At 45.4% G+C, this 26,825-nt stretch overlaps 1 protein-coding gene across 1 annotated transcript; it reads left to right on the forward strand.

The window, feature by feature from the left end:
* The first annotated feature begins 2,054 nt into the window (after positions 1-2,054).
* LURAP1L (leucine rich adaptor protein 1 like) lies at positions 2,055-23,128 on the forward strand. Its single transcript, XM_081177050.1, has 2 exons — positions 2,055-3,245; positions 22,361-23,128. The coding sequence occupies exons 1-2, from the start codon at positions 2,982-2,984 to the stop codon at positions 22,736-22,738; spliced, it is 642 nt and encodes a 213-aa protein (XP_081033176.1). The 5' UTR covers positions 2,055-2,981; the 3' UTR covers positions 22,739-23,128.
* Positions 23,129-26,825: the final 3,697 nt, after the last annotated feature.

Raw genomic sequence — 26,825 nt, forward strand, 5'->3', positions numbered from 1 at the left:
AACGGCCTCTGGCTTCCTGGCACCCAGAACAGTAGACTTCAGATCAGCAGCTCGGTTGCCCAACTTCTTAAAGTGAGCCTCCCACAGTCCTCCAAGACCTGGCAGCCTGCCATCCTCTTCCGTTCTCCCAAGGGGCCCCAAGCTGTACTCACAAGATCACCAGCTCATCCAGCACCCGTCCGGAGAAACGATTCTTTGCTGCTCTCAGCTCTTGGCTCCACAGCAACGCAGGCACTCTCTGCCTTTTTTCAGCCAGCCGCTTGCTTGTTTGCTTTCCACCTCTGCTCGACACCGCAGATCAAAGCCTCTGCTCGACACCGCAGAGTTTACGACTCCCGCGACAGTTTTACAAGCGGTAATTTATGGGCCCATAACCTGTGACGTATTTTATCAGCCGTGACCCCCGCTAATTGATTTACGAACCTCGATTAGCGTTTTATGGCTGCCCGGCACGCTTCCGCCCCTGCTCCGTCACGGCTCAGCAGAGCTTCGCACAGCGGTGTAAAACTGTCACCTGCTCGATTGGCTCAGCTTCCAGACAAACACACAGAGTCCCGTTTGTCTCTATACAGCATTTATTCCAATATTCCCCAGGATTTTCCAGGGCTAGTTGCAGCCATCACAGCCCTGCGTCTGTTCCCCACAGCTCACATAGTGGGACTGGCAAACTCCTCCCAGAAGCTCCTCCCAAGCTTCTAAAATTGACGTCAGAATGGTGAGGCATCATGGGAACAACTTAACCAGTTAAGTTCCAACTCCAACAGTTACATCAAGCAACTGCTGTCTCACACGTTCCAGTGCCTTTCCCAATCACTTTCCTTCCTGCAAAGGGCACTTCCAGACTGTTGCTATTTTCAGGTGGGATTCAATCACATACTGGCAAATATGGTTTGAACACTTAAAATGGGTGGGGAGGCCTGTGCAACAAACCTACATACCCCAAAGATTGGAACTTTTGTGGTTAAGGAAAGTGATGGGGAAAGTGTGGGATAACTGTTGTTTTGCTGTAACACCATCTAACCTCTCAGCAAACAAAGCAGAATGGATGCTCATTAAATAGCCAGCATTGTTTCATCTCCCTGCGAGCAAATCAGGATGAATGCTCAATAGGCCGGTCGTCTAGAAGCACCCAAAATGCCAGATTATTTTTGGAAGTGGATTCATTGCCTAAAAGTGCAAAATCTATTTTAATTGTGCAATGTGAAGTTGTCAGTATGCAATTGAACCCCTCCCACCAATGAGTCTGGAAACACCCATACTGAATGATTAGATCCCACATAGAATCATAGAATTGTAGAGCAGGAAGGGACTACCAAGATCATCTAGTCCAACCCCCTGCAATGCAGGATTTTTTGTTCCAGCATGGGGCTTTAACCCCCTGACCCCGAGATTAAGAGTCTCCTTGTGTACCAACTGAGCTATCCTTACTAATAACACACTCGTCTGCCTGTGAACCCTTACGAATCCAAAAGGGCACAAACCAAGCACCAGAGGAGACCTCTTGGGGAATGACAAGATTCCCAGAAGTGGGGAGGGAGGGGGACCTAAACTACCCCAATGAGGACTGAACATGATCAGTGTCACCACTGATCTCTGAAACATAGCTGGAGAAATGAGAGGGAATTAAATGGTGAATCCTGTAAGAATGCAGCTAGCTAGAACCCTGAACAGGATTACTGCATCCTGCAATTTTTTTGTCGTAAGTTCCACCTGCGTTACTTTATGACAAACCCCTGAACTAGAGAATGAAAGTTATCCCAACCAAGACTATGCTGCCTTCGGACTGTAATGCTATTGGATAACAGCTAGATAGGAATAGTAAATTGTTATTGTTATTTATACCCTGCCCTTTTGGCTGGCTTTCCCCAGCCAGTCTGGGTGGCTTCCAACTCATACAAAACAAAAAACAAAACAAAACAAAAAAAATTACAAACTTTCCTCAACAGGGCTGCCTTCGGTTGTCTTCTAAAAGTCAGATAGTTGTTTATTTTCTTGACATCTGAAGGGATGGTGTTCCACAGGGCTGGTGCCACTACCGAGAAGGCCCTCTGCCTGTTTCCCTGCAACCTCACTTCTTGCACTGAGGGAACCACCAGAAGGCCCTCGGAGCTGGACCTCAGTGTCTGAGCTGAACAATGCTTCAAATATAGAGGGCCATAAATTAACAAATGCTGGAAACGTTTAGGAATATGAGGAGTCCCCTTTCTAAGTATTACGGTAAAGGGCTGTCTTTCCTCTGGTACACCTGCCTTTCGACAATACTCAGACGACTTGGATCGAACTGGTTGCACCTTATAGACGAGCCAGTAGGACCGGTTGCATCGGAGGAGGAAGCGGAGTTATTGCGTAATTGTTGCTGGGGGATATAGAGGGAGCTCTCTCCACGCGCGCGCGCACCGGGATCGGTCAGGAGCAGCGCTGTGCGTGCTTATTAATCCGGGAGGGCGCTCACTCCAGTTGATCACTCAAGTCTACCGGACTTGAGAAGGTATCGGGCTCGGGAGGAGCAGGAGAGCAGCAACTCTCCAAGAAGTCCCTTCTCCCTCCTGATCTTCCAAGTAGCTGGCTTCTGCTTCCTTGCATCTTCATTGCGGGGGATCTGCACTCTGCAGCCGCCCGGCTCGCGGTTTTGTTTTTTTTTTTTTTTTTTTTTCGGCGTAGGCAGCTGGTGCAACAACCGCAAGGGCTGAAGTTTGCAAAATCCAAATAATGCAGCTGCCGGGAAGCGGCGACAGCGGCTCCTCCTGTTGCTGCTGCCTCCCTCGGCGGGTCACCTGGCCGGCTTGTCGCTGCTCGGCTGCCGTGCGCCCCCGCGTCTGATTGCCGCGGGCTGCGCGCCTGGATTACCGAACGCGGACTGGCATGGAGAGGTCGGCCAGCGCCGGGCGGCGCGGTTGAAAAGCTCGGCTCTCTGCGTCTCCCCTAGCCGCCGAGTGCAGCTCGCTTAATCCGAAAAGCCTCCTTCTCCCGCTTGCCAAGCCATGGAAGATTGCTCCGTGCCAGATCTCCGAGACGTCGAGCTCAAGCTGGGGCGCAAAGTCCCCGAGAGCCTGGCGCGCTCCTTGCGCGGGGAGGAGCCCGCCGTCTCCCTCGCCAGGGAAAAAGAGCCCGAGCGGCCCGCCGGAGGGCCTGCCACCCCCGGCTTCTGCACCTCCCTGGGCCCCAGAGCCGCCATGCTCCGCAGCAGGAGTTCCAGCGCCTTGGAGAGACTGGAGACCAAACTGCACCTCCTCCGGCAAGAAATGGTGAGTAGAGTACGCAGCTCAAGCGCCCTGGTGCAACGCCGCGAAACAACAACAAAGGACAGGCAGGGATCTAACCATTACTCCGCACTCCTCCTTTGCGCGCCGCTCGCTGTCTGCAAGCCTTGGCTTTGCGCTTGCTGGGAGACACGCCGAACTGGTGCGATTCTCGTGCAATTCGAAGAGCCACGCTCCTTCTCTTTGGAGCGCCCCCCTCTCTTTTCTCCGCCAAAATAAATGATGCCAGAAACCAAGAGTAAAGTTATCAGTAACATGCGTTACAAAGTATTGGAGCTAGGGCTGTTTAAGATGCTGAACTCAAGCTAGGACCCGTTTTTGAGGTGTTTACTTTTTAAGCAGTAGAATAAAAAAGGAGAGTGCCTCTGAGCAGGTGAAGGAAGCATTTCTCGCACCCCCTTTTTTGGAGTCACGAGCCTACAGACCTAGAGTTAAATATCCAGGCTTTGTTGCTCATAAGATAAGCGGGGGGGGGGGGGTTCAATCAAGGCTGAGACTCGGCATTCCTGATTTTAGAACTGAATCCCGGAGGTGTTTTATTTTTGCCACTGTGCTGTGCTTGTGTGTGGTTGGCGTAGGCGTGAGTGGGAGAGCGTGGCTTGTGCTCTCAGTGTTCATTTGCAGCACTTAATCCTCATAATAAGGCACAGCTAGTCACCTGCCCACAAAACAGCTACAGGCAATTGCCTGTAGGCCTGGCAACTGGATCTAAAATGCGAGAAGTGGGTGTGATAACTCCACAGGAAACTCCATGTTGCATGGCTCCACCTGCGGTCTTGCTCTGAAAAGAATGGAATCAAGAGTGGAGGAACAGATCTTGTGGCCAATCCCTATAGGTTTATATGAAGAAAGAGAAATGGGGGAGGGGGTGTTCAAGTAGCATTTGTCGATCATTTGTGCCTGCTACTGGATTCCTCAATATTTATGTATTGACTCAAACAGGATTCAGTATACTGTATTGAGTTTGGATGCTGTCAAATATAAGAAACAGTCCTTATGGGAAATAATATACCTTGAAAGTAAGGGATGATGCCCAGTTGTGGGTTTGGCATATTTTTTATCACTGTCAGATGTAGTAGGGGCAGGATAAAAAACTATTTAAAGAGGCAGTGCATTCCATGAATCAGATTTTTCCCAGCGAAGAGGCCTGCCAACAGACATTTTTGTCTTTGTTTGGAATTCACTTGATTCCATCCCTTTGCCCCTGGAAATGAACTCCACCCACACACACCCATTCCCCCCCCTTTTTTTCCTGCCCCTTGCCCTGCTCTCAAGGTCTTGATTTGGGCTTGGTCTTAATTTTGAATCTCTTCTCAGTACCATGGCTAGTTCCTGGAATATCATGATGTCATCATACAGAAAAGGAGTCACTGAGCATGTGCAGAGTATACTGCTCCCTCCATTGAACTCCTGCAGCCACATACTTAGCTTGGGACCTTACTTTTGAAGAGTATAGATAACTTGCAGAATCAGGGATTCATATGTTACTTTTCGCACGTGGGAGATATGTTACACATTTGTGCAGGAAAAAACTGACAGTGGAAATTTCGAAACCTAATGGGTTCTCAAAAATAAGACCTCTCAAGGTGCTCACTAACACTGAATTTTACCCAACTCCCATTGAATTGAATTTGTCTGGGCTGGTTGTGTCCATTCAATTCACAGGGTCTGATAATAATAATGATGATGATGATGATGATGTATATTCCACACGTTTGGCTGGGTTTCCCTAGCCACTCTGGGTGGCTCCCAACAGAATATTAAAAACACAACAAAACATCAAACATTAAAAACTTCCCTAAACAATCTTAGTAGAACTTAGATTGGATATAATCCACTGTTTTCATCAGTGCACTGGCTTCTATGTGCAAAAATCTGATCCTGCTATAATTTAAAAGAAAAGAAAAACTTTTCCCATTTAAATATATTACATACTCTTTTTGAGGCTAGTTGTATACTGGTAATTACTAGTAGCTATCCAATAGCCCACCATACACTGTCCCTCGGTGGTCTCCATTTATTTAGTCAGAGCTTGCTTGGAATTCCTGCTCAAGATCTTAGTGGGCCTGATTTGCTACAAACTCAGAGAAACAAGAGGAAAGAACAATGGCCACTGAAGGGAGGTTCGGACCTTGGGCCACTCTTCTCCAGCTCCTGCTTAAAGTAGTTATTTGGTCAAACGAGTTGTTCTCCAAGGCTTTCATGCAGCTTTTCCAAACCCTACAGATGTTTTCCTGCAACTCCCATCCTCCTTGACCGTTGGCTAAGCTGGCTGAGGCTTTGCATTGTAGGGGCTAGATGCTCCTTTGGGTCCCCTCCAACTCTAATATTCCGTGGTTTGGCAAGGCTGGTGATAGCACCAAACAGCTGGAAGACATCAGGATGGCTGCCCTATTGCAAGGAGTGGAGGAAGTTCGCCATCAGCATGCGTTGGACCTTTCAACTTCAGACTCACACCATTTTTACCTCTTCCAGGAAAGTAGGGGTACTCTTGACTGCTTAAACATAGGAAGCTTCCTTCTCCTGAGTCTGGCCACTAGTTCACCTAGCTCAGAATTATGTACACTGAGTGGCAGCAACTCTCCAGGGTTGTCCTAGCCCTGCCTGGAACCTCTTGGGCTTGCCAATCAGAAGGTTGGCAATTCAAATCCATGCAAAGGGGTGAGCCCCTGTTGCTCTGTCCCAGCTCTTGCCAACCTAGCAGTTCGAAAACACGCCAGTGCAAGTACAGTGGTACCTCGGGTTAAGTACTTACTGGTAATTCATTCCAGAGGTCTGTTCTTAACCTGAAACTGTTCTTAACCTGAATCACCACTTTAGCTAATGGGGCCTCCTGTTGCTGCCGTGCTGCCAGAGTACGATTTCTGTTCTCATCCTGAAGCAAAGTTCTTAACCCAAGGTAATATTTCTGGGTTAGTGGAGTCTGTAACATGAAGCGTATGTAACGTGAAGCGTATGTAACCCGAGATACCACTGCAGATAAATAGGTACCACTGTGGCAGGAAGGAATCACAGAGTTGGAAGGGACACTGAGGGTCATCTAGTCCAACCCCAGGAGTCTCTTCACCCAACATGGAGCTCGAACCCACGAACCTGAGAGTAAGAGTCTCATGCACTACCAACTAAATTGTCCCTCAGCTGTGGCCCAGTTTCCCTTTCCACCCAGCGTTGGTTCTGCGCACACTCATTTATTTAATCCTTTAGCAATCCACCATGACCTGAAAGAGGAACAGCAGCGTGTTTTGCCAGATTAGTTCCTGACTGTAGTGGAGCCACCAGCAATATTTTATGGATGTGGTTGAGCAAGGCCACCTCAGTTCTCCATGGCTTCTTATGCAGGCTACCGAGAAGAGCACCTTGAAGATCATGATCAAGGCAGGGGCATGGCTAATGCTACTCCAGGCCATAATTGCAGCTGCAGTGTGGTGCTAGGAGGGCAGCAGTTGCCAAATTGGCAGTATTATAATTAATAATAATAATTATCCACTCTTCACCAGCAGGTCCCAGGCCAGATCACAACAATTCGAAATTAATAGGAAAAACAGTTTGAAACAAATTCCAATCACAGGAATAGTGTGAGTCTTGAAAATGCACCTCTTACATGTCAAAAGATAGGGTAAAGAGGCATGTCATCTGCATATGGCAAAAAGAATGTAATGAAGGTACCAGGCTGACCTCTTTGGGAATGATGGAGTTCCACAATTTTGGAGCTTGTGCAGAGAATGCTGTCTTCCAGACCACCGCCTGGTGAACTTCTGAGAGTGGTGGAACCATTCTCTGCTGACCTTAACACCGCAAAAGGTCTGTGCCATTCAGCCATAGAAAGTAGTACCCAGTCATGTGACTCTGAAGATGTGTGTTGTGTTGTAAGGAATGATGCAGTCAAATGTGAAAGCTTCTGGTGTTCTGGCAGTTTATCTGACAGCCCCACAGAGCTGATGATGGTGATGATGATAATTTTATTTGTACCCTGCCCATCTGGCTGGGTTGCCCCAGCCACGCTGGGCGGCTTCCAACAAAGATTAAAAATACATTAAAATGCCACACATTAAAAACTTCCCTAAACAGGGCTGCCTTCTTTTGAATGTCAGGTAGTTGTTTATCTCTTTGACATCTGATGGGAGGGCATTCCACAGGGCGGGCACCACTATCGAGAAGGCCCTCTGCTTGGTTCCCTGTTAGCTTTGATTCTCGCAGTGAGGGAACCACCAGAAGGCCCTCGGCGCTGGACCTCAGTGTCCGGGCAGAACGATGGGGGTGGAGACTCTCCTTCAGGCATACTGGGCCAAGGCTGTTTTAAAGGTCAGCACCAACACTTTGAATTGTGCTCGGAAATGTACTGGGAGCCAATGTAGGTCTTTCAGGACCGGTGTTATATGGTCTCGGCGGCTGCTCCCAGTCACCAGTCTAGCTGCTGCATTCTCGATTAGTTGTAATTTCTGAGTCACCTTCAAAGGTAGCCCCACATAGAGTGCATTGCAGTAGTCCAAGCAAGAGATAACTAGAGCATGTACCACTCTGGTAAGTAGGGTCTCAGCCTGCATACCAGATGGAGCTGGTAGACAGCTGCCCTGGATACAGAATTGACCTGCACCTCCATGGACAGCTGTGAGTCCAAAATGACTCCCAGGTTGTGCACCTTGTCCTTCAGGGGCACAGTTACCCCATTTAGGACCAGGGAGTCCTCTACAGCAGCCCGCCCACTGTCCCCCAAGAACAGAACTTCTGTCTTGTCAGGATTCAACCTCAATCCATTAGCCGCCATACATCCTCCAACCGCCTCCAGGCACTCACACGGGACCTTTGCTGACTTCACTGGATCCAATTTAAAAAATAGGTAGAGCTGGGTATCATCCGCATAATGATGGGCACTCAGCCCAACCCCCCCGGTGATCTCTCCCAGCGGTTTCATGTAGATGTTAAAAAGCATGGGGGAGAGAACAGAATCCCGAGGCACCCCACAAATGAGAGCCCAAGGGTCTGAACACTCATCCCTCACCACCACTTTCTGTACACGGCCCAGGAGGAAGGAGCAGAACCACTGTATAACAGGGCCCCCAGCTCCCATCCCCTCTAGACTGTCCAGAAGGGTGTTATGATCAATTGTATCAAAAGCCGCTGAGAGATCCAGCAGAACTAGGAAACAGCTTTCACCTTTGTCCCTAGCCCGTCGGAAATCATCAACCAGCATGACCAAGGCAGTTTCAGTCCTATGATAAGGCCTGAATACAAACCCATGTAAAAGGATAATATTGAGAAACAAGGACACACAACATATATTTTTTGGACTTCTTTCTTCCCAGCTGCTTCTGCTCTTCTCAAAGTCCTGATCTGGGAAAGGCTCCCAGGGCTGGAGGGTGGGGCAAGGCAGGTGGACAAGCCATTGCCTGATGAGCAGAAAGTTCTTCCTCTGGAGCAGAGCATCTCTTTTAGGAGCTCACTAAACTTTATTTACAACAGACCTGGACAGCTGCAGGTTTCACTCATATTCAAGCAGCCACAGAACTGTCTGAAAATTAACTCAACAATGCATAGCCCATGAGCTCTTTCTCCAGTAGAGGCAGGCCAAATGTAACGAAGTATTCCCAGTCCAGCAGAAGCTGGATTCAAGAAGTAGGTTTGGGGCCCAAACCTAGTGGCCCCATTTGTGCATGTAGTTCTGAACTTGAGGCATTGTTCTTAAATTGAAGTCGAAGGCTTCATTCAGGCAACAATGTTTCTGTTCCTCATACATTGACATGTATGAATTCATTGTAGGTATCTCCTTCTTCCTCCTGTTCACTGACATAGTTGAGGAGAAGATTGTGGTCTGTCAGTGTGTATTATCCATTACAGCTAAAAAATTGAACTTCCATGTTCGATGAGAGTATATTTTTAAACACCAGATCCAGGTTGTAATCATAGCATAGCCTCCAACATTTCTCTGATGAAAATTGGGGCATCTATCCCTGTTCAGCTCATAGGCTTCTTAGGTATGTTTGGCTGTTTTCTGAAGAAGCTGGTCTCTGTGGTCTGATCCAGCAAGGCATTTGCATATTCTTATAGCCCCTGTGAGGGCTACTGCTCTCAGATCTCGAGATCAGGCCATTGTTTTACTTATTTACTTTGAGTTTGTTGATAGTCAAGACTCTAAAGTCATTGTGCTGAAATGAGGACTCCTCACCTGGAACAAGAGATCCAAGGTTGTTTCAGGTACACACCCTTGCTGACTATTTCAATCTTCCCTCTTAGATATCATTGTGTTTCACTAAATATGAACATCTTTAGAGATAACAATCCTCCTACTGTTTATGTAATTCCTTTCCTGGAAGGAAAGGAGCCGTTCCTTCTCTTCCAGCTCACATCAGCTCAACACCTCTTTGAACTTAAGAAGACAGAAGTTGAAGTGTGTTTACACATTGATATCCCAACACAGCCAATAGTCCTGAGCAGGCCTGGTCCCTCCAAGATTGCTTTAGGATCTTCCCTGAAATGTTCAGCTTTCACATTTAGAAAAGCCTCTGGGTTTTTAACTAGGGAAGGTATGGGAAATGACTGGCAGCAGCACCCTTGGGCAGCAACTGGGACCCAAGCACATAGACAGGGTTCACCAGACTGATTTTGTGCAGTCTCCTCCTCCTCCCAGCCCCCTGGATAAAGGCTTATGGTGGCAGTGGCTGGGAATCCACCTGCCATTTTGATTTTCCCACAAAGCTGTGGGACAGCGGATGTAGCCTTTCAGAAAAACCAAAATGGCAAATGACTTCGGTTTCTGGGCATCTGGCAGAAGAAGCAGGTGGGCAGGGGGCACCACTGACAGAGTCCAGGCCCACTCAAGGGCACTTTGCTGGAGGACCCCTGCAGACCCTCTAGATGTCTCTATTTTCTGCGGACAGTCCTGGATTTACAGAAGCCAACCTGGTTTCTGATTTGATCCTGAAATGTCCCCCTTTTCCTTAGGAAATCCCAATTTTTATCAGAGAAATGCTGGAGGGTGTGGAGTTATGCGACCCCCGAGCCAAGCCGGCCAGAGTGACTGCGGCAATCCTGTCAGATGGGTGGGGTATAAATAATAATAATAAATAATAAAATTGCTGCTGTTGTTGTTACTGTTGAGTAATATTGAGTAACAATATTTTTGTCAGAGAAATGTTGGAGGATATGTGGTGGAAGTGGTTGGTAGTCTGCCCGCCATTTTGATTTTCCCACAAAGCTGTGGGACAGTGGCTGTTGCCTTGCAGGAAAACTAAAATGGCAGCTGACTTCCTAGGCTTGGCATCTGGGAGAGGAAACAGGTGGGCAAGGGGCTTCACTGATGGAGTCTGAGCCCACTCTAGGGCACTTTGCTAAAGGACCTTTGTTGTCCCTGTGACTTGGAACCAGCCCTGCTATAAGACAAAGCATGCAGGCAATATTACCCCCAATTCCTTAGGACAAAGTACTGTGCCTTCTGCTGTCTGGCCAATGAGCGCAAACATACTGGAAATAATACACACTTTACAAAAAAATGTTATAAAATTAATTTGTATGTTATTAATATTCAATGTAATAATGTTTTTACGTTCTGGCTGTTCTGCAATGATCTCCCAACCCCTTAGGCTCATTCATAACAACATTTCCACTGACAGGTGTGTCCCCAGAAGTCTTGACGATGCAAATGGGCCGGGTTACTCAACTACCCTAATCCTTCCCAGTTTAATGTCAACAGTAGTAGTTTAGGGAAACAAACAGGTTTGTGGCTGCTTCCCAATCCGTAATTGCTGCTGTAAGGAATTGCAAAACATTTCGTACTTGTCCAAAGCCTTGCAGAACATTTCCTTTGCTACAGTGGTAATGCATAGTCTTCATTAAAACTCTTCAGGTTGTTTTCAGAATAAATAAATAAATAAAGTAATCCCATGTCCAAACCATGCCCAAAACAGTAATAGCTCCTAAATATATTAGGCCAAAATGCATATATTAGTTTGCCTCAGTTGCATTCAGAATTTGCACCGTCTTATTCCAAGCCTTTTATCAGCCATCTCATGTTAGCATTTTAATATTGCATACCGTGCTTGTAGTAATTAGTATTACTTTTCTTGGCTAATTTTTTTGCAAGGGCCTCTGGGTAGAACAATTTAATACATGTAATGTCTAGCAAGGAAATGTACATTCGCAAAGCACATTAACAGAACAACCGAGTAAGCACAAATTTCAAGAGCAGAGGAGGGAGTAGGCTGCAATGTTTTTAGAGCTATTTCTTACCATGATTTGAACATGTTTGTTTTCCATTGGCCCTTATGAAAGATATCAAGAGTGTTGGACTAGGAGACCAAGATTTGCATCTCCACTCACCCACGATGCTCACTCGGTAACCTTGAGCCAGTCACTGTCTCTCAGCCTAAGCTACCTCACAGGCTTGTTGTTAGGGTACAGTGGGGAGGAGGATGTGATACGATACGATACGATACTATAATCTTTATTGTCATTGTCCCATACAGAACAACGAAATTGAAAAAAATCTACATCAGACATTCAAAAACCAACAAGCCTATCCCAGCTAGCCCAGCCTGGTCAACCTCCTAAAAACTCTGATACCCCATAATTAAATACAATACACTCCCATAGAGACTACCTTACACTGTGTTTAAAACCAAAATCACATTTGGATAGAAACTGTTTCTCAGGTGGCTAGTTCTGTTCTTTATAACCCTGTATCTTCTTCCAGAAGGCCGAAGCTGAAAGAGATAACCATGTACACCACTTTGGAGGGGGGGGGGAAATATGGCATATAAATATAAGAAATAATAAACAACATAACATAAGAAGGGTGTGGTAGAGGTAGAAACATGTGCACACAATATTTTTTTTTTTTTTTTGCTAGGAAGATTATGATGCTTTATGTTACACATATGAAGTCTGTGGCCCATCAAGCCTCAGGGACTGTTACTAGCAGCAAAAGAACAGCAGTTGGGGCTTTAATATGCCTCCCCCAGCACTCCCAGTGCAGCCAAGTTCACTGTCCCATTGCTGCTAACAGCAATATGGGGACAATGAATCATAGAATCATAGAATTGTAGAGTTGCAAGGTACCATGAAGGTCATCTAGTTCATGGCAGGAATATTTTGCCCAACATGGGGCTCGAACCCATGACCCTAAAGAGGCTCATACTCTATGGACCGAGCTCCATTCAGGCTGCATTAGGTCTTAATGGAGAGCAGAGGCATAGGCGCCGACTCCATGGGGCTTGAGGGGGCCCGAGCCCCCTCAAAAATTCGTTTGGGGGGGCTCTGCCCCCCCAATAATCTCGGGCGCCCCTCCAGCAGAGCGCCACCGCCGCCCCTCCCCCAGCCCAAAATGCACAGGGTCGGGCTGCATGCCTCCTGCCCTCCCTCCCGAGCAAAAGCTCCACCCAATTTCCTTCGGAGCTGATTAATAGGCGCAGCACGCTCTCCCCTATTCGCTCACGAGGAGGCGGTGCCACTTTATTTGCATATTCATGAGCTTATTTATTATTCATGAGCTTTCCCGGCCCCCCCCCAATATTTTTTATAAGTCCGCGTCCCTGAGCAGAGGCTTTGACCTTGCGCCCCCAACAAACCCCATTTCTGACCTCAGGCAAGCAGCATGGTACTTCGGAATTGCCGGGAAGGGAGGTTAAATAATGGTTTGTGCGGGAGAGAAGAGGGTAGGGGAGAAAGAGATCAGGGGAGGTTGTATCTGTGTGAAGGTTGTGCGTCTGTGTGATTGCGAGGGAGCAAGGCGCTTAGGATGTCTGTGTGAGGGAGGCTGGGGAAGAATGGCTACTGGGGATGAGGAATGAATACGTTGCCTGAGTGAGATTGTGCAAGTGAATGTGTGTGTGAGAGAGTATGCATGTGTCTAAGTGTGAGGGGAAGCAAGCGGGACCCCAGACCTGGCCCTGTCCACTCCCAGGTCCTGGTATATGGCCCCTTACTGACCACCCACTGCTTTATGTGGCCCACCTCGACTTTACATTGGATTAACTATTTCTACAGCCATTTCTAAAGGAAGTTAGATCAGCCTCCCTTAACCAGTAATGCTCCCACGGAGGAAAATCTTGCCAGTACCCTTAGGATTCAGAGAGTTGGAGGGCAGGGAGAACAACCCTATTTCCTGGAGATGTTATTGCTGACAAACAAAAGCTTTGTGTGAAATGGCCCCGGTATCTCCAATTAGAACAGCGTTGTTGTTTTTTTCCAACTGTGGGACCATGTTGCCATTTGGGCAAACATGCCGAGAGTGGCTAGGGAAACTTAATCAGGTGGATGGGGTATCAATAATAAGATTGCTGTTGTGGTTGTTGAATAGGACATCCCTATTATCATCAGAGAAATATTGGAGGGCATGAGCTTATTGGCCAGGTGTGTGTGTCTCTGGGATATTCAGTTGGGAATATCCCTCCAACCATCATGCTGTGTTCTGTACGCTCCTGCTAACGTTTGTGCCTATAAGTATCTATTTTTACATCTTAATTTAGCAGTTTGTCATGAGCCAACCCTCTCTGATCACAAGTCCACAGTGCAAGGCTCTAAACCAATTGAATTAAGAGGGATCAGCAGCTCGAAATCCTCACTCACCTGTCCAAATTCAGGCACACACAAAAGTTGCCCCACTCATAACACAGATGATATATATTGTATGTGCCGTGACTCCAAAGAATGAGCTATGTTACCGGGCCCGGGGGGGGGGTGCTAGGGAGAATTTCATGTCAAGGCAGGCATGGATAATGTGCAGATTTAAAGTCTATCCCCTGGATGTTTATATGACTCAGCCACAATTCAGCCTTCTTGCTTGAGACAGATGTCTAGAACACATAATAATGAATTGATCGTGTGCCATCTGTTCCAAAATTTTCTGACACCAACAGCCGCTCCTTATCTCTGGGCACTGACCTAAATGTTTACACTTGTATTACTGTGTCTGACAACATTGGTAAGTTTGTACTAGGGATTTTCTAAGCACATTTCTTGCTCCCCTACGAGGAGAAATGTGTGCCGCATAAAATGCAGCCTTCCCTCGTCCTAGTCTTATTATTAAACAACTGCAATGTCAACAGCACTAATTCGGGATAGCTTTGAAGATCTCCACTCCACCTGACTTCATTCATCCCTGTTTCCCAAGGACATGAAAGGGGGAAAGGAAGCATTTGAGTTTCAATAGCTGTCTTTTCATGCTGCCGATCTTTCTGGTGCCATATGCTAGACATCTGTCTTTTATTACAATCAGTCCAGGCTCGTTCAGGGATAGATGCGATGAATTAGCCCCCTGTTTATACTAGTTTTCATGTGTAACTAACCTCTCCTACAGATTTGAATAACCCTCGGATGCAACGTTACACGTGGGCTCTTAAATCCGTGGATTTTGTTAGGCTATAAGGGCTGCTCAAGTCCATACTTCACACAGCTAGGGTTTCCAGTCCTATGCAAAGCATTGTGACTTCAAGTGCCTGGCATCTTTGCAACTGCAATAATAAAAAGTACAGGTTGTTGTTGTTTAAGGGAGCAATTTTTCTGGGTCCAGAGTCCTTCCACCCTGCCTCCCCAGACATGAACAAACTAATTAAATTTAAAATGAGGAATGCTACAGCTACAAGTTAACAGGACAGAACTAATTATCCAAGTAGTTAGCAGCTTCTCTGTTCCTTTAAGGGTCACAGTCCTTGAAAGGCTCCCAGTAGCCAGGCTACACCAGACAGGTTGGCACGGCAATTGTGTTTTAAGACCATTTTAAAATAGGGAATGGGCAAAGCCAATGTAAAGATTGCTCATGCTTTGGTGGGGTGTGTGGATGGGGGTACTGGGTCTAGATCTGGTTTTCAAGATTCAGGGCAGTAGTGTGACATGCATCAGCATGTGTCTTAACTCTTGTGCTTGAAACCATTCCTTTGTGTGCTTTTCTAAGATAAAGGTAAAGGACCTCTGGATGGTTAAGTCCTTGCTTATGTTTCAGTCCTTGCTGTGAATGGCGGCATTCAGTCTGTCCAGCTACAAACAAGTTCATGCTGCACGTAGCCAGAGAAATTAGATGTGCTGCTGACTGCACGATACCCTTGTATTTCCTTTCAAAGGCCTTCAGGATGGAGTGGGCTGTAAATCTTGCTAATTAATATAAACAAATACATTTAAAAGGTTGTACTCAAACCTTCAAGCCGTGCTTAAATCAGGCCTCTCTCCTCTGAACCCTGGAGCTGGATTCCAGAATAAGGAAGGGGATGAAGTCCTTCCCCCCGCTTCCAGTCTCTGTATAAAGCACTGCTGTCTTTCAGTCTTCTCCAGAGCTTCTCCCAGTGTCCTTGTCTTGATGTCCACACTGCAGCTTCCACCTTCTTCTGTCAGTGCTTTTCAGAGCTCTAGGGTTGCTCCATACTTTTCAAAGATGGCAAGTAGTAGAACAACAACAACAACAACAACAACAACAACAACAACAACAACAACAACAACTCTAGGCATCTGCCTCATTGCTTAAAAAAGTTTGTACCCTTCCTTTCAATGGAAAGATCCTCATGGTAGCTTAGAACCAGGCAGTTGTTAGTCTCCTGGTTGATTATTGGGGTCAGAATGGCCTTCCCCTTGCCCTGATGTCCTTTCAGAGAAACTGGGGGTGCTGATGGCATGAGCCAATGGGAACTTTCCTTCAGGTGTGCAGTCCAAATGTAACTCATTATATGGCAAATCAAGGAACATTGCAAGTAAAAGAAGATTAAGGCTGCATTGCTGTCACCCACTTATCTGGGGGTATTGAAACCAGTGGATCTTACTTCTGATTATACGTCTGTAGGATTGTGCTGTACATAGAGAAATACATGGCATCATAGATGGAGGCAAATGTACAAGAGGCTTTGGGAATAATACTGTGACTTTCAAAGACAGAGAGCAGGAATTGGTGGGGGGAAATACTAGCCCTTCTTGAAGCTGAGATTATAGGAATGAGGTAGACCAAATGGAGTCTTAGACCCTAGCATGCCATCATCTGTGGCACGATGCAGGCATATAGTAGAGTCTTCAGCCACCTGCCTTCCTTAGTCATCTATCATACGAACTACAGAAATCCGCATACATGACTACATGTGGCTGCCATTATTGAATAGGGTTAAAAAAATGTAGTCTAGCCATCGAGGCAGCTGCCTATACTTCTGGTTCACACATTAGTTTGAAAGTGAAGGGAAAGAAGCTATAATCAACTCGGCCTAAGTCTCAGTGCTGAGCTTTGACTTTCATTGGTTCCTTATGCTAGGATGCTCAGCCCCAATCCATGATAAATTAACACCACTGCAGATGTGAATGAGCTACATAGACCTCTTTCAATAAGCAAAAAGAAATGCTAATGGGGCAAAACATGAAACCATTCCTTAAAAAACAGTTTGCTCCTCAAATGGGTGTTTTGCATGTGCAGAACCTTCCCATTCATTTTTGAGGCAGCTGTACCAATAATTGCCATACCGTGCCAAGATCTAAGTAGCAGAGGAATAGTCTTATTGTTCTGTGTATGATCTTCCACTCCACTTTTATGCAGCTCCACTGATTCGAATTGAAGCACCCTGATACAGATCTAATTCAGCGAAGCCATAATGGATATGTAGCAATTGGTAATAGTAGTATTTTAGGGTTGACTTGCATGCCCTTGTTTCCACCACTGGTTAAACCTTTGCAGTCATCTATGTTGAAGCCAATATCCTGGTTGGTCCCAGCACCCATTTGGCTTCCCTTTCAATTAGCCGTCCTATGTAATTATAGGTTAAAGTTCTAACATGCTTGCTCATCACTTGGCCATCAAATGTGTACACTATTGCCATTGAACTCATCACATGCTCCGCAAGCCTTATTGGGAACAAAACAAGGAAATACATGTGTGATGAACCCTTTCATGGGACGGGGTTCTGTATGGCTTTCCTGCAAATCTTAGATGCTGCACCCCAGAATGCACCATTCTCCAGAATATATAGAGCTACCACTGAAAATGATACTCAGCATCTTAATGCACTTGTAGTTAATCCAGATTTCACAAAGTTGTTGCTTCATTGTTTAGATTGTCGTAGTCTAAGGCTCGGGGGCTGGATCCGGCCCAATCGCCTTCTAAATCCAGCCTGCGGACGGTCTGGGAATCAGCATGTTTTTACATGAGTAGAATATGTCCTTTTATGTAAAATGCATCTCTGGGTTATTTGTGGGGCATAGGAATTTGTTCATCCCCCCCAAAAAAAATACATATAGTCCGCACCCCCCAAGGTCTGTGGGACAGTGGACCAGCCCCCTGCTGAAAAGGTTTGCTGACCCCTGTTGATATTCAGTCCCTACAGTCCCTTGCAATATGAAAAAAGAAGTGATGGTCCACACTGCAGAAAATCAGCCAATAATGAGAGAAGTGTTTATACAATGAATAGCAAGCATTAAAAAACCCCCCCAAAAAACAGCAGAGGTATAGCTTGTGGTTATTGCTCACATCCTACATGTGTGTATGTGAGTGTGTTTTAAGGTGTGGAAAATTTAATTTATATTCCACACAAAACAGGTCCAACCTAGCTATAAAAATAAAATTGGAACTCTGTATGTGTGCTGTCAGAAATATTTTCCATATAGATAAGAGAAGAAATGAAAAACATAATAATAAAACATAATAATAGGAAAATAAAGCACTGATGGACAAACAATATGAATGGAAAACAGTAATAAAACAGGACATGAGCCAGCCAAAATTAAAAACATTTCAGTTTCTTTGAGTTTATTGAAGCATGTGCCTAAATCTCTCCAAGTGAAATCATCAGGACTTAATAGCCGTGAATGGTTTGTGCCTATCGTTCAAATGCAGTCTTTGAACGTAGCATTGCTTTTGTTTTGCAGGGTTCTGTAGACTTGGGAAGTGGATGGGAAACTTGTAGGGTGACAGGGAAGTAGCCGCCTGATAAAGTGGATTGTGGATTGTAACTCAAGTTTGCCTTTTGGTTTTCACCACTGCTTGGGTGTGCTGGTTTGAGGCATCCTATATTTCATGGCATTTTGTGAAATCGACCCTGGCAGCTCTATATTAGCAAGCCAAGCCATCTTAGGCATGTTGGCACCAATAGGTAAAATCAGTGCTATTTTTCAAGAAAAAGAGACTCTGGAGCTCACCGTGAACTTCTCCCTTGTTCTCTTAGAATGGCAACAGTGCCCACCTGAAAGTTGCTGGAGCTGAACTCCTGTGAGCTACAGTCAAAGGGGGGGAAAACCCTGGATAAAATATTAAAATGATACCTCTGCTACAGCAGAATAGTCCTGTGTGTGTGTGTCGGGACCAAGGACAGCCTTCTTCAATCCTTCTACTCCCACAGGAAACACTTGCCTGCTGAAACCTTGAGCTTCAGTCTTTTTTCCACACCTGTAAACAAGACCGATTCACTGGTGCTTAGCCGCTCAGCAGAAGGCTGCTAGGAAATGCTCCCTGCCAAGGGTACCAATTAGAAGTAAATATTGAATATCTTGTTTTGTTAGTGTTAAAGATATAGAAAGGCATTGTAAAGGTAAAGGGACCCCTGACCATTAGGTCCAGTCGTGGCTGACCCTGGGGTTGTGGCACTCATCTAGCTTTACTGGCCAAGGGAGCCGGCGTACAGCTTCCAGGTCATGTGGCCAGCATGACTAAGCCGCTTCTGACGAACCAGAGCAGCGTACGGAAACACCGTTTACCTTCTCACCAGAGCGGTAACTATTTATCTACTTGCACTTTGACGTGCTTTCGAACTGCTAGGTTGGCAGGAGCAGCGACCGAGCAACGGGAGCTCACCCCGTTGCGGGGATTCAAACCGCCGACCTTCTGATTGGGCAAGTCCTAGGCTCTGTGGTAAACCACAGCGCCACCCGCGTCATTTTACTGTATATCAAATTTATAGAATCACAGTCAAGAATCACATAGTTCCATCCTTATTTCAGACATTGTTACATATTCATATATCACCATGTTTAGCTGGTGATATCGCCCAGCCCTACTCCAGACCATGTATGAGGATTTCCCTCATTGCTGCTAATCATAGAAATGGACACAAAGTTGGTGTGGAGAGGACTGAGAACAGGAGGCTGAATGAGATGAGACGTTGGCTTGATCAGTAGGCTCTTCTTGTGCTTTTATAATTTTGAAAAGCTACATCAGCTCCTAACTGATCATACCATGGCTGCTGTTATTGTAGTAGTTACCCTTTGAGAAACTAGGCTCCAATCCCATGCCCGCTTACTTGGAAGTAAGCCCTGTTTACCTCAGTAGGGTTGTCTTTTGAATAAGCAAGTATTGGAATGCACTGTACTCATGTTGCTCCCAAGCTATTATTACAAATGGGAGGAAATTTGCTAATGTGATAATGATCACCCTTTAGGCTTGGGTGCCTCTCTCTCTCTCTCTCTCTCTCTCTCTCTCTCTCTCTCTCTCTTTTACATGTATTACTGATTGCACATGGAAGACTGTTTAGGCAAGATGGGTAGAGATAGGCGAGTCTTTAATCACGATAGCATTGCATTTCTAACATAATGATAGGTTGGAAGTACAATTAGAGCTACATTTGACAACACTCTGGAATCCACCATCCAGCTAAGTGCTTGTGATGCTGCCCTGTTGGCAGTTTAAATTCGTTTTCCATAGAGGAGGGTTCGAAGGCAATTAAAAATGACACTTAAAAAAAAATACAAATGATATTTGTGATATGCTTGAAAGATCTGTGTTTCTGCATTCTAAGGTTTCCAGTCCTACGTGGCAAGGAAACAGGTGGGAAAGCATCTAGAAACATAACTGTAGCTCCTCTTTCTGCCACCGTCTCCCAAACAAGACTTCAGGATTCAGTTGCCCAGTTTAATGAAATAATGGTAACAAGTAAGGTAGAAGAAGGAAATTATGTAGGTTTCTCCTTCAAAGGCATTTCCACCAGTGTCCCACATCCCAATTCCTTGCTTTCTCGCTCATCCTACTGCACCAGTCACACTGCTGGTCTATACCACTGAGCCTCTCGGGGTTGCTGATCAGAAGGTCCGCAGTTCAAATCCCTGTGATGGGAGTGAGCTCCCATTGCTCTGTCCCAACTCCTGCCAACCTAGTGGTTTGAAAGCATGCCAGTGCAAGTAGATAAATTGGTACCACTGCTGCGGGAAGGTAAATGGTGTTTCCGTGCTCTCTGGTTTCCATCACGGTGTTCCGTTGAGCCAGAAGTGGTTTAGTCATGCTGGCCACATGACCTGGAAAGCTGTCTGCAGACAAACACTGGCTCCCTTGGCCTGAAAGTGAGATGACTGCCACAACCCCATAGTCATCTTTGACTGGACTTAACCATCCAGGGGTCCTTTTCCTTTACCTTACCAGTCACAGTACCTACAGGGATGGGGAATGTTTTTCAGCCTGAGGACTGTGTTCCCAGCTGTGCAATTTTTTTGTGGGCCATGTACCAACAGTGGCCGGACCCAGAGGCAAACGCGGGCAAAACTGCATAGAAATGTCACCTTTCTGCAGTAGGCTGGTTTCTATATACCCCTCCCTGTCTTCCCACTGGGCGAGCACATTCCATCCATGCAAGTCCATTTTGGGGTGTGACTTGTGGAAGGTGTGGTTGGAGAAGGTGTTTGGCCAACCAAGTGTCCAGAGGTCAGATGGAGAGACCTGGAAGGGACCACAATGGGTCCCCAAGCATGAGGTTCAATCTTCACCCCTGCTTTTCTGACTGACTAGATCCAGGAGGGACTTGCAGGGCGAATGAAGGAAGTTGTAGGGTGGAACTAGGTTCCTTGGAAAGGCGGGTTGGTGATGCAGAGGACAAAGGTGGGGCAGGGAAAATGAGGGAGGAACAGTCATGGAAGGTTCATGAAACGTGAGAGGAATATAAGGGGAGGAAGGAGCGCAGCAGATGTGGGAATTGTGGAGGAACAGCAATAATGCACCAGTTCTTTGGCCAGCAGTCAGGAACCATTGATCCAAACCACCAGAGCAATAATTTTTAAAAGAAGGCAGTGTGTAATTCAGGATATTTTGACAGACTTGAGATTTTAAAAGAATCTATGGAAAGAATTATATGAAAAAAGAAAAAAAAGGAGGAGGCTTGCCAAAGCAAGATAAAGAGCTCACTTCCTCAGAGTCTGGAATGTTTTTTTCTTCCTCCAGTTCATTGTGAGTGAACAATGCAGATGTTATATTCATATATAGAAAAACAGAAGGCTTAAGCGAATAGTATAAAAGACTACATCACACAATAATTTGTATTCATTTTTTATATAAAAACCTTGTTGACTGAAATCGTTTTGACTATCAACATGTATTGTGTACCATTATACTATGCCACAAAATATTGTTTGCGTGTGTTTGTGCATGTATCTGAATCACAGCATATCTAGTGCATATTTTTTATTCTTAAATACTCATTTTAAGATTAGTGTTCTTACTCAAAATGAGTCAGCAGTGTGATGCAGCAGCAGCAGCAGCAAAAAATCTAATGCTGTTCTAGGCTGCATCAACAGAAGTCTAGTGTCCTGTTCACAGAAAGTTATATTTAGGCTTGCTGTACGTCAGGAAAATTCCTGACGTGTCCTGGTTTTCAGGTGTGCAAATGGCGTCAGGGGGGAATGTTGCCAAATTGGCCAGATGTCAGAGAAAACTTGGGTGTATGACAACGCGATGGGGGTGGGGAAGCTCCAAAAGCTTAAAATCACTATTTTTTGGGGGGAAGGATTCCTCCAAAAAGCTCAACAACCCTAGTTACATTCCCACTGTATTCTGACTTGGTCAGATCCCACTTGGAATACTGTGTCTAGTTCTGGGTGCCACAATTTATGAAGGATATTGGCAAGCTAGAATGTGTGCAAAGAGTGACCAGGATGTTCAAGGGTCTGGAAACTAAGCCTTATGAGGAATGGTTGAGGGAGTTGGGGATGTTTAGCCTGGTAAAGAGGAGACTGAGAGGAGATAGCCATATCTCAAGGGCTGTCACATGTAAGATGGAGCAAGCTTGTTTTTTTCTGCTCTGGAAGGGAGGACTCGAACCAATGGGTTGAACGTTAATGCATTACTAAGAAAAGCCTGTGCTGAATTATTACAATTGTGTGTCAGTTTGCGTCCGTGGATGAGTAGATCGATCTGAATCCAGTGTACTGATGAGTTGTTCTTCTGCACGCAGGTTGATCTCCGAGCCACAGATGTCAAACTAATGCGGCAGCTACTGATCATCAATGAAAGCATCGAATCGATCAAGTGGTTGATTGAAGAAAAAGGAACAATCACCAGCAGGGGCAGCAGTTTGAGTGGCAGTCTCTGCAGCTTGCTAGAGAGTCAGGAGACATCACTGAGAGGCAGCTACAACAGTTTGCAAGACGGCAGTGATGGGCTGGATGGAATCTCCGTGGGGAGCTACCTGGACACTTTAGTGGACGATGTCCCTGGCCAACGTACTCCTTCAGACATGGACCAGTTCAGTGACTCTTCTCTTATAGACGACTCACAGTCCCTCCATAAACATACCAAGATTGAGTCTGACGAGTACTACTGTTTTGGTTGATGAAAGGGGTACTTTAGCAGGGACACATGTGCACTTGTATTTATGATTCTTCTATGCTGCTATTTGTTTTAAGCATTTTGAAAGCACCTTTTAAAAATACGATCTATTTTAAACCTGCTTTAGTCTCTCTGCGGTTGCTCCTAGATTTTGTTTTCCTCTCCTGGGTGGTTTTCCTCCTCTCTCTCTCTCTCTCTCTCTTTGTCATCTTAATTTATTGCTGTGATTTCTTTCTTTCTTTCTTCTCTTTTATAATATAACTTTTGACCATTTTTTTACAAAAATATATCTATATATAAAGGTGAAGGAAATTAATTTTAACTTCAACACAAAGTGTGGAAATGAACTTTTGCTGAATTCTACATCTGATTGACAATAAAACACTTTCTATTATCTGTTGATTTGGAGGTAAAGAATTCTCTCCCCCCCCCTTTCTAATGGTATAAGTACATACTTTTTCATAATTCAGCTGGGAGTTGTCAAGGGAAACAGCCAAGCAGTGTGGTGACTGGTGGAGTTTGCTTATTATGGGCCAGAAGGAAATGCCACAAAACTCCTCATAAAGCCAATGCACACATTCGGGAGAGAAAATATGTGATAACGCCCTCGTGGGCCTTATTGACTTCAGAATGGAAATCACACATTTCAGGAGGGGGGGAATCTTTCTTTAAAAAAAGAAAAACCTATACATAAATATGAACGAGAAGGGCAAACCACAAATCCTTTCCCCTGACTTACTAGCTTTCCACATACCAGGAAATTATGACATAGAAGATCATTCAAGAATTCAGCCTGTTGTCCTAAACACATTTACTAGGGAGTAAGCCTCATTAAAGTTAAAGCCATGGTTTTCCCAGTAGTGATGTATGGAAGTGAGAGCTGGACCATAAAGAAGGCTGATCGCCGAATAATTGATGCTTTTGAATTATGGTGCTGGAGGAGACTCTTGAGAGTCCCATGGACTGCAAGAAGATCAAACCTATCCATTCTTAAGGAAATCAGCCCTGAGTGCTCACTAGAAGGACAGATCCTAAAGCTGAGGCTCCAATACTTTTGCCACCTCATGAGAAGAGAAGACTCCCTGGAAAAGACCCTAATGTTGGGAAAGATGGAGGGCACAAGGAGAAGGGGACGACAGAAGACTAGATGGTTGGACAGTGTTCTCGAAGCTACAAGCATGAGTTTGACCAAACTCTGGGAGGCAGTGGAAGACAGGAGTGCCTGGCGTGCTCTGGTCCATGGGGTCACGAAGAGTTGGACACGACTAAACGACTAAACAACAACAACAAAGCCTCATTAAAAGCCATGGGGAAACATCTGCTAACATGGTGCAATTTCTCCCCTCCCCCCCTTACCTGCAGCTCCCCAACTCCCATAACTGGCTCCAAATCCTCTGCTGCAAATTTGGGGGTTGCACAGGGAATCCCTTGAGCCAATGGTATCTATTTTGTGGGCAGATGGATGCCATTGGATTCCACCCTGTGGGACTTCACATTTATGATACATGTGGCACTCTTTGCCACATGTATAATAAATATCATCATCATCTATTAAATTTATGCTCCACCTTTCAACTCAGAAGTCCCCTGGGACATATCAATCTACTGAAATACATGAATCAGTACAAGAACCATAGAACCACATAGAGACTACAGTGATTGAGCGGTATACAAATTATACAATAATAAATATACAAATATTTATTATTATTATTATTATTTTGTGTGTGTACAAACTATTGAAATAAAACCAACAATATCAAAACAAGTATCAAAAAAAGATACACCTCACATACAATTGGTGAATAATCAAAGGCATCGCCAAAAAAAAGATATCTTTGGGACAATTTGGTCTCCTTTTTATACTTTATTAAAGAAGAACAGGGCATTTCAATGCCATCATCATCACAGAGGTGTCGGGGGGGGGTATAATGGTTGAAAATGTCTAGTAAACCATATCAGTAGGTGGTCTCGTATTGAGTATATTTGGTGAGCCAACATGACAGTGACGGAGGACTGAGGACTGGAGTGATCGTTCTGTGGTGTTATGGCAGTGGACGAAGCTGAAGTGCAACTTTTGAATAAATGTGTTTTTAATAAATTAATAAATTTATTAATAAATTAATACATTATTATTATATTACTTAATTTATTAATAAATTAATAAATAGGCCTGAGAAACAAGTACAGGTGGTACCTCAGAACTGGAACATAATCCGTTCCAGAAGACCGTTCGACTTCTGAAATGTTCCGAGGTGCAGCTTCCGATTGGCTGACAGCTAGGATTTTGCACAGCGGAAGCCACGGTGGACGTTCATGTTCTGTTCAAAACCCAGAGCACTTTCGGGTTCTTGGAGTTCGGGAGCCGAAACGTTCAAGAACAGAGCCATTCAAGTTCTGAGTTACCACTGTATACCATAATCCAGCACCTAACAACAGGTAGGAAATTTAGCCATTCCAAGCCCCAACTTGACACGCATTTGGGGTAATTAACTTTTTGTCCTTTCTTTTCCTGTGCAACCTCCAGTCTTCCTTAGGCATGATAGTTGGCCTTCAGTAAGTAGTTCTATCTCAGAGATTAAATACATGTAGTGTTTGAAATGTAAATTGTTTGACCCAGTCCTTAAATGCATGAACACCTTCTTTCTTTTCTACTGTATGCACCAGGGAAAGGGAACTTGTGGCTTGTACAGTGATGTTGTTCAGCAATCCCTGACCATTTGTTGATTGGCGCCAATGGAAGTTGTAGTCATAAAATCAAAGAATCGTAGAATCGTAGAGTCCATCTCTGGGTGGACTCAAACCACCAAGCAAGATGTGCTGACCCATTGTGTCACTGAGATGAGGATTTAGAGGCCCACAGATTCCCCATCCCTGATATATTCCAACAGCAAGCAGATTTCCCAAGTGCTGAACCTTATGAGGCCAAAATGGCACGCCCCACATACACAAATGGTAAGGGGTCAACAGGCTTTGACTGAGCATTCTCAGTAACCACAGCGAACACTGAACATCTGGTAGGAGTGGGAAACAAGGCTGAAGTGAAACAGGAGAGACTATTCTGAGGGAAAGAGGGCTTGGCTGCTGAGCTCAATCCCTGAGCAGAAGCACGTGACATGGCAACATTTCTGTGCAGGCCCCACTTGTAATTGTTAATCTTGCGGTCCAAGACCATTTGCGGTATTTGTCTCCACAAAGACAGGAAAGCTCTCCACGTGGACCACAGAGCTGTGGGTAGGGAGACTGACATTCACTGCCAGCCAAGAGCGGTAGTCTCGTAATCTGGTGAACCGGGTTCGCGTCTCCGCTCCTCCACATGCAGCTGCTGGGTGACCTTGGGCTAGTCACCCTTCTCTGAAGTCTCTCCGCCCCACTCACCTCACAGAGTGTTTGTTGTGGGGGAGGAAGAGAAAGTAGATTGTTAGCTGCTTTGAGACTCCTTAGGGTAGTGATAAAGCGGGATATCAAATCCAAACTCTAAAAAGAAAAAAAGAAAAAAGAGTGCCGAAGGGCCTCTTGCTCTGTGTTCAGCTGCCGGGAGCACCACAAAAACCCCGTGGAAGGGAGTGTGAGAGGCAGGAGGCGCCAGATTTTAGAATTGCAGAAGGCGCCACTGAAATTTGAGAGCCCATGGTCTGCCTCTGGCCTTGAGATTTCAAACAGTTGTGCAGGGGACATACGAAAGCAGAAGTCATTGAATTGTAGATTTGGAAGGGACCAGGAAAGTCATCTAGCCCAACCCTCCGCAATGCAGGAATCTTTTGCCCAAAGTGAGACTCGAACCCATGACTCTGAGGTTAAGGGTTTCACGCTTTGCCATCTGAGCTATCCTTTACTCTAGCCAACACAACACACTTCCTTTTCTCTTCTCAACTCATGCTTTATGGGTTGAGTTGTGATTCTAACTTACATTAACCATTGTACCTGCATAACAGGAAGATTCGCCTCCACTGCCTGGCAAGAGTATTCAGGCCAACTGTGTGAGTACAATCAGAGGAAAATCACATTCATTCTGGGAGAACACTGCAAACTTTTAGTATTAGGAAATACTAATCACCTGAGATGTAGGATTTGAAGCCTGGAACACTCAT

Source organism: Podarcis bocagei (assembly GCF_964188305.1).
Source record: "Podarcis bocagei genome assembly, chromosome: 17".
Taxonomy (NCBI): Eukaryota; Metazoa; Chordata; class Lepidosauria; order Squamata; family Lacertidae; genus Podarcis; species Podarcis bocagei.

What these genes read in the sequence shown, in the direction of transcription:
- LURAP1L (XM_081177050.1), top strand. Translation starts at nt 2,982, where the DNA reads ATGGAAGATTGCTCCGTGCCAGATCTCCGAGACGTCGAGCTCAAGCTG. An exon ending in ACCTCCTCCGGCAAGAAATG is followed by an intron (nt 3,246 to 22,360) that starts GTGAGTAGAGTA and finishes TTCTGCACGCAG; the next exon opens with GTTGATCTCCGAGCCACAGA.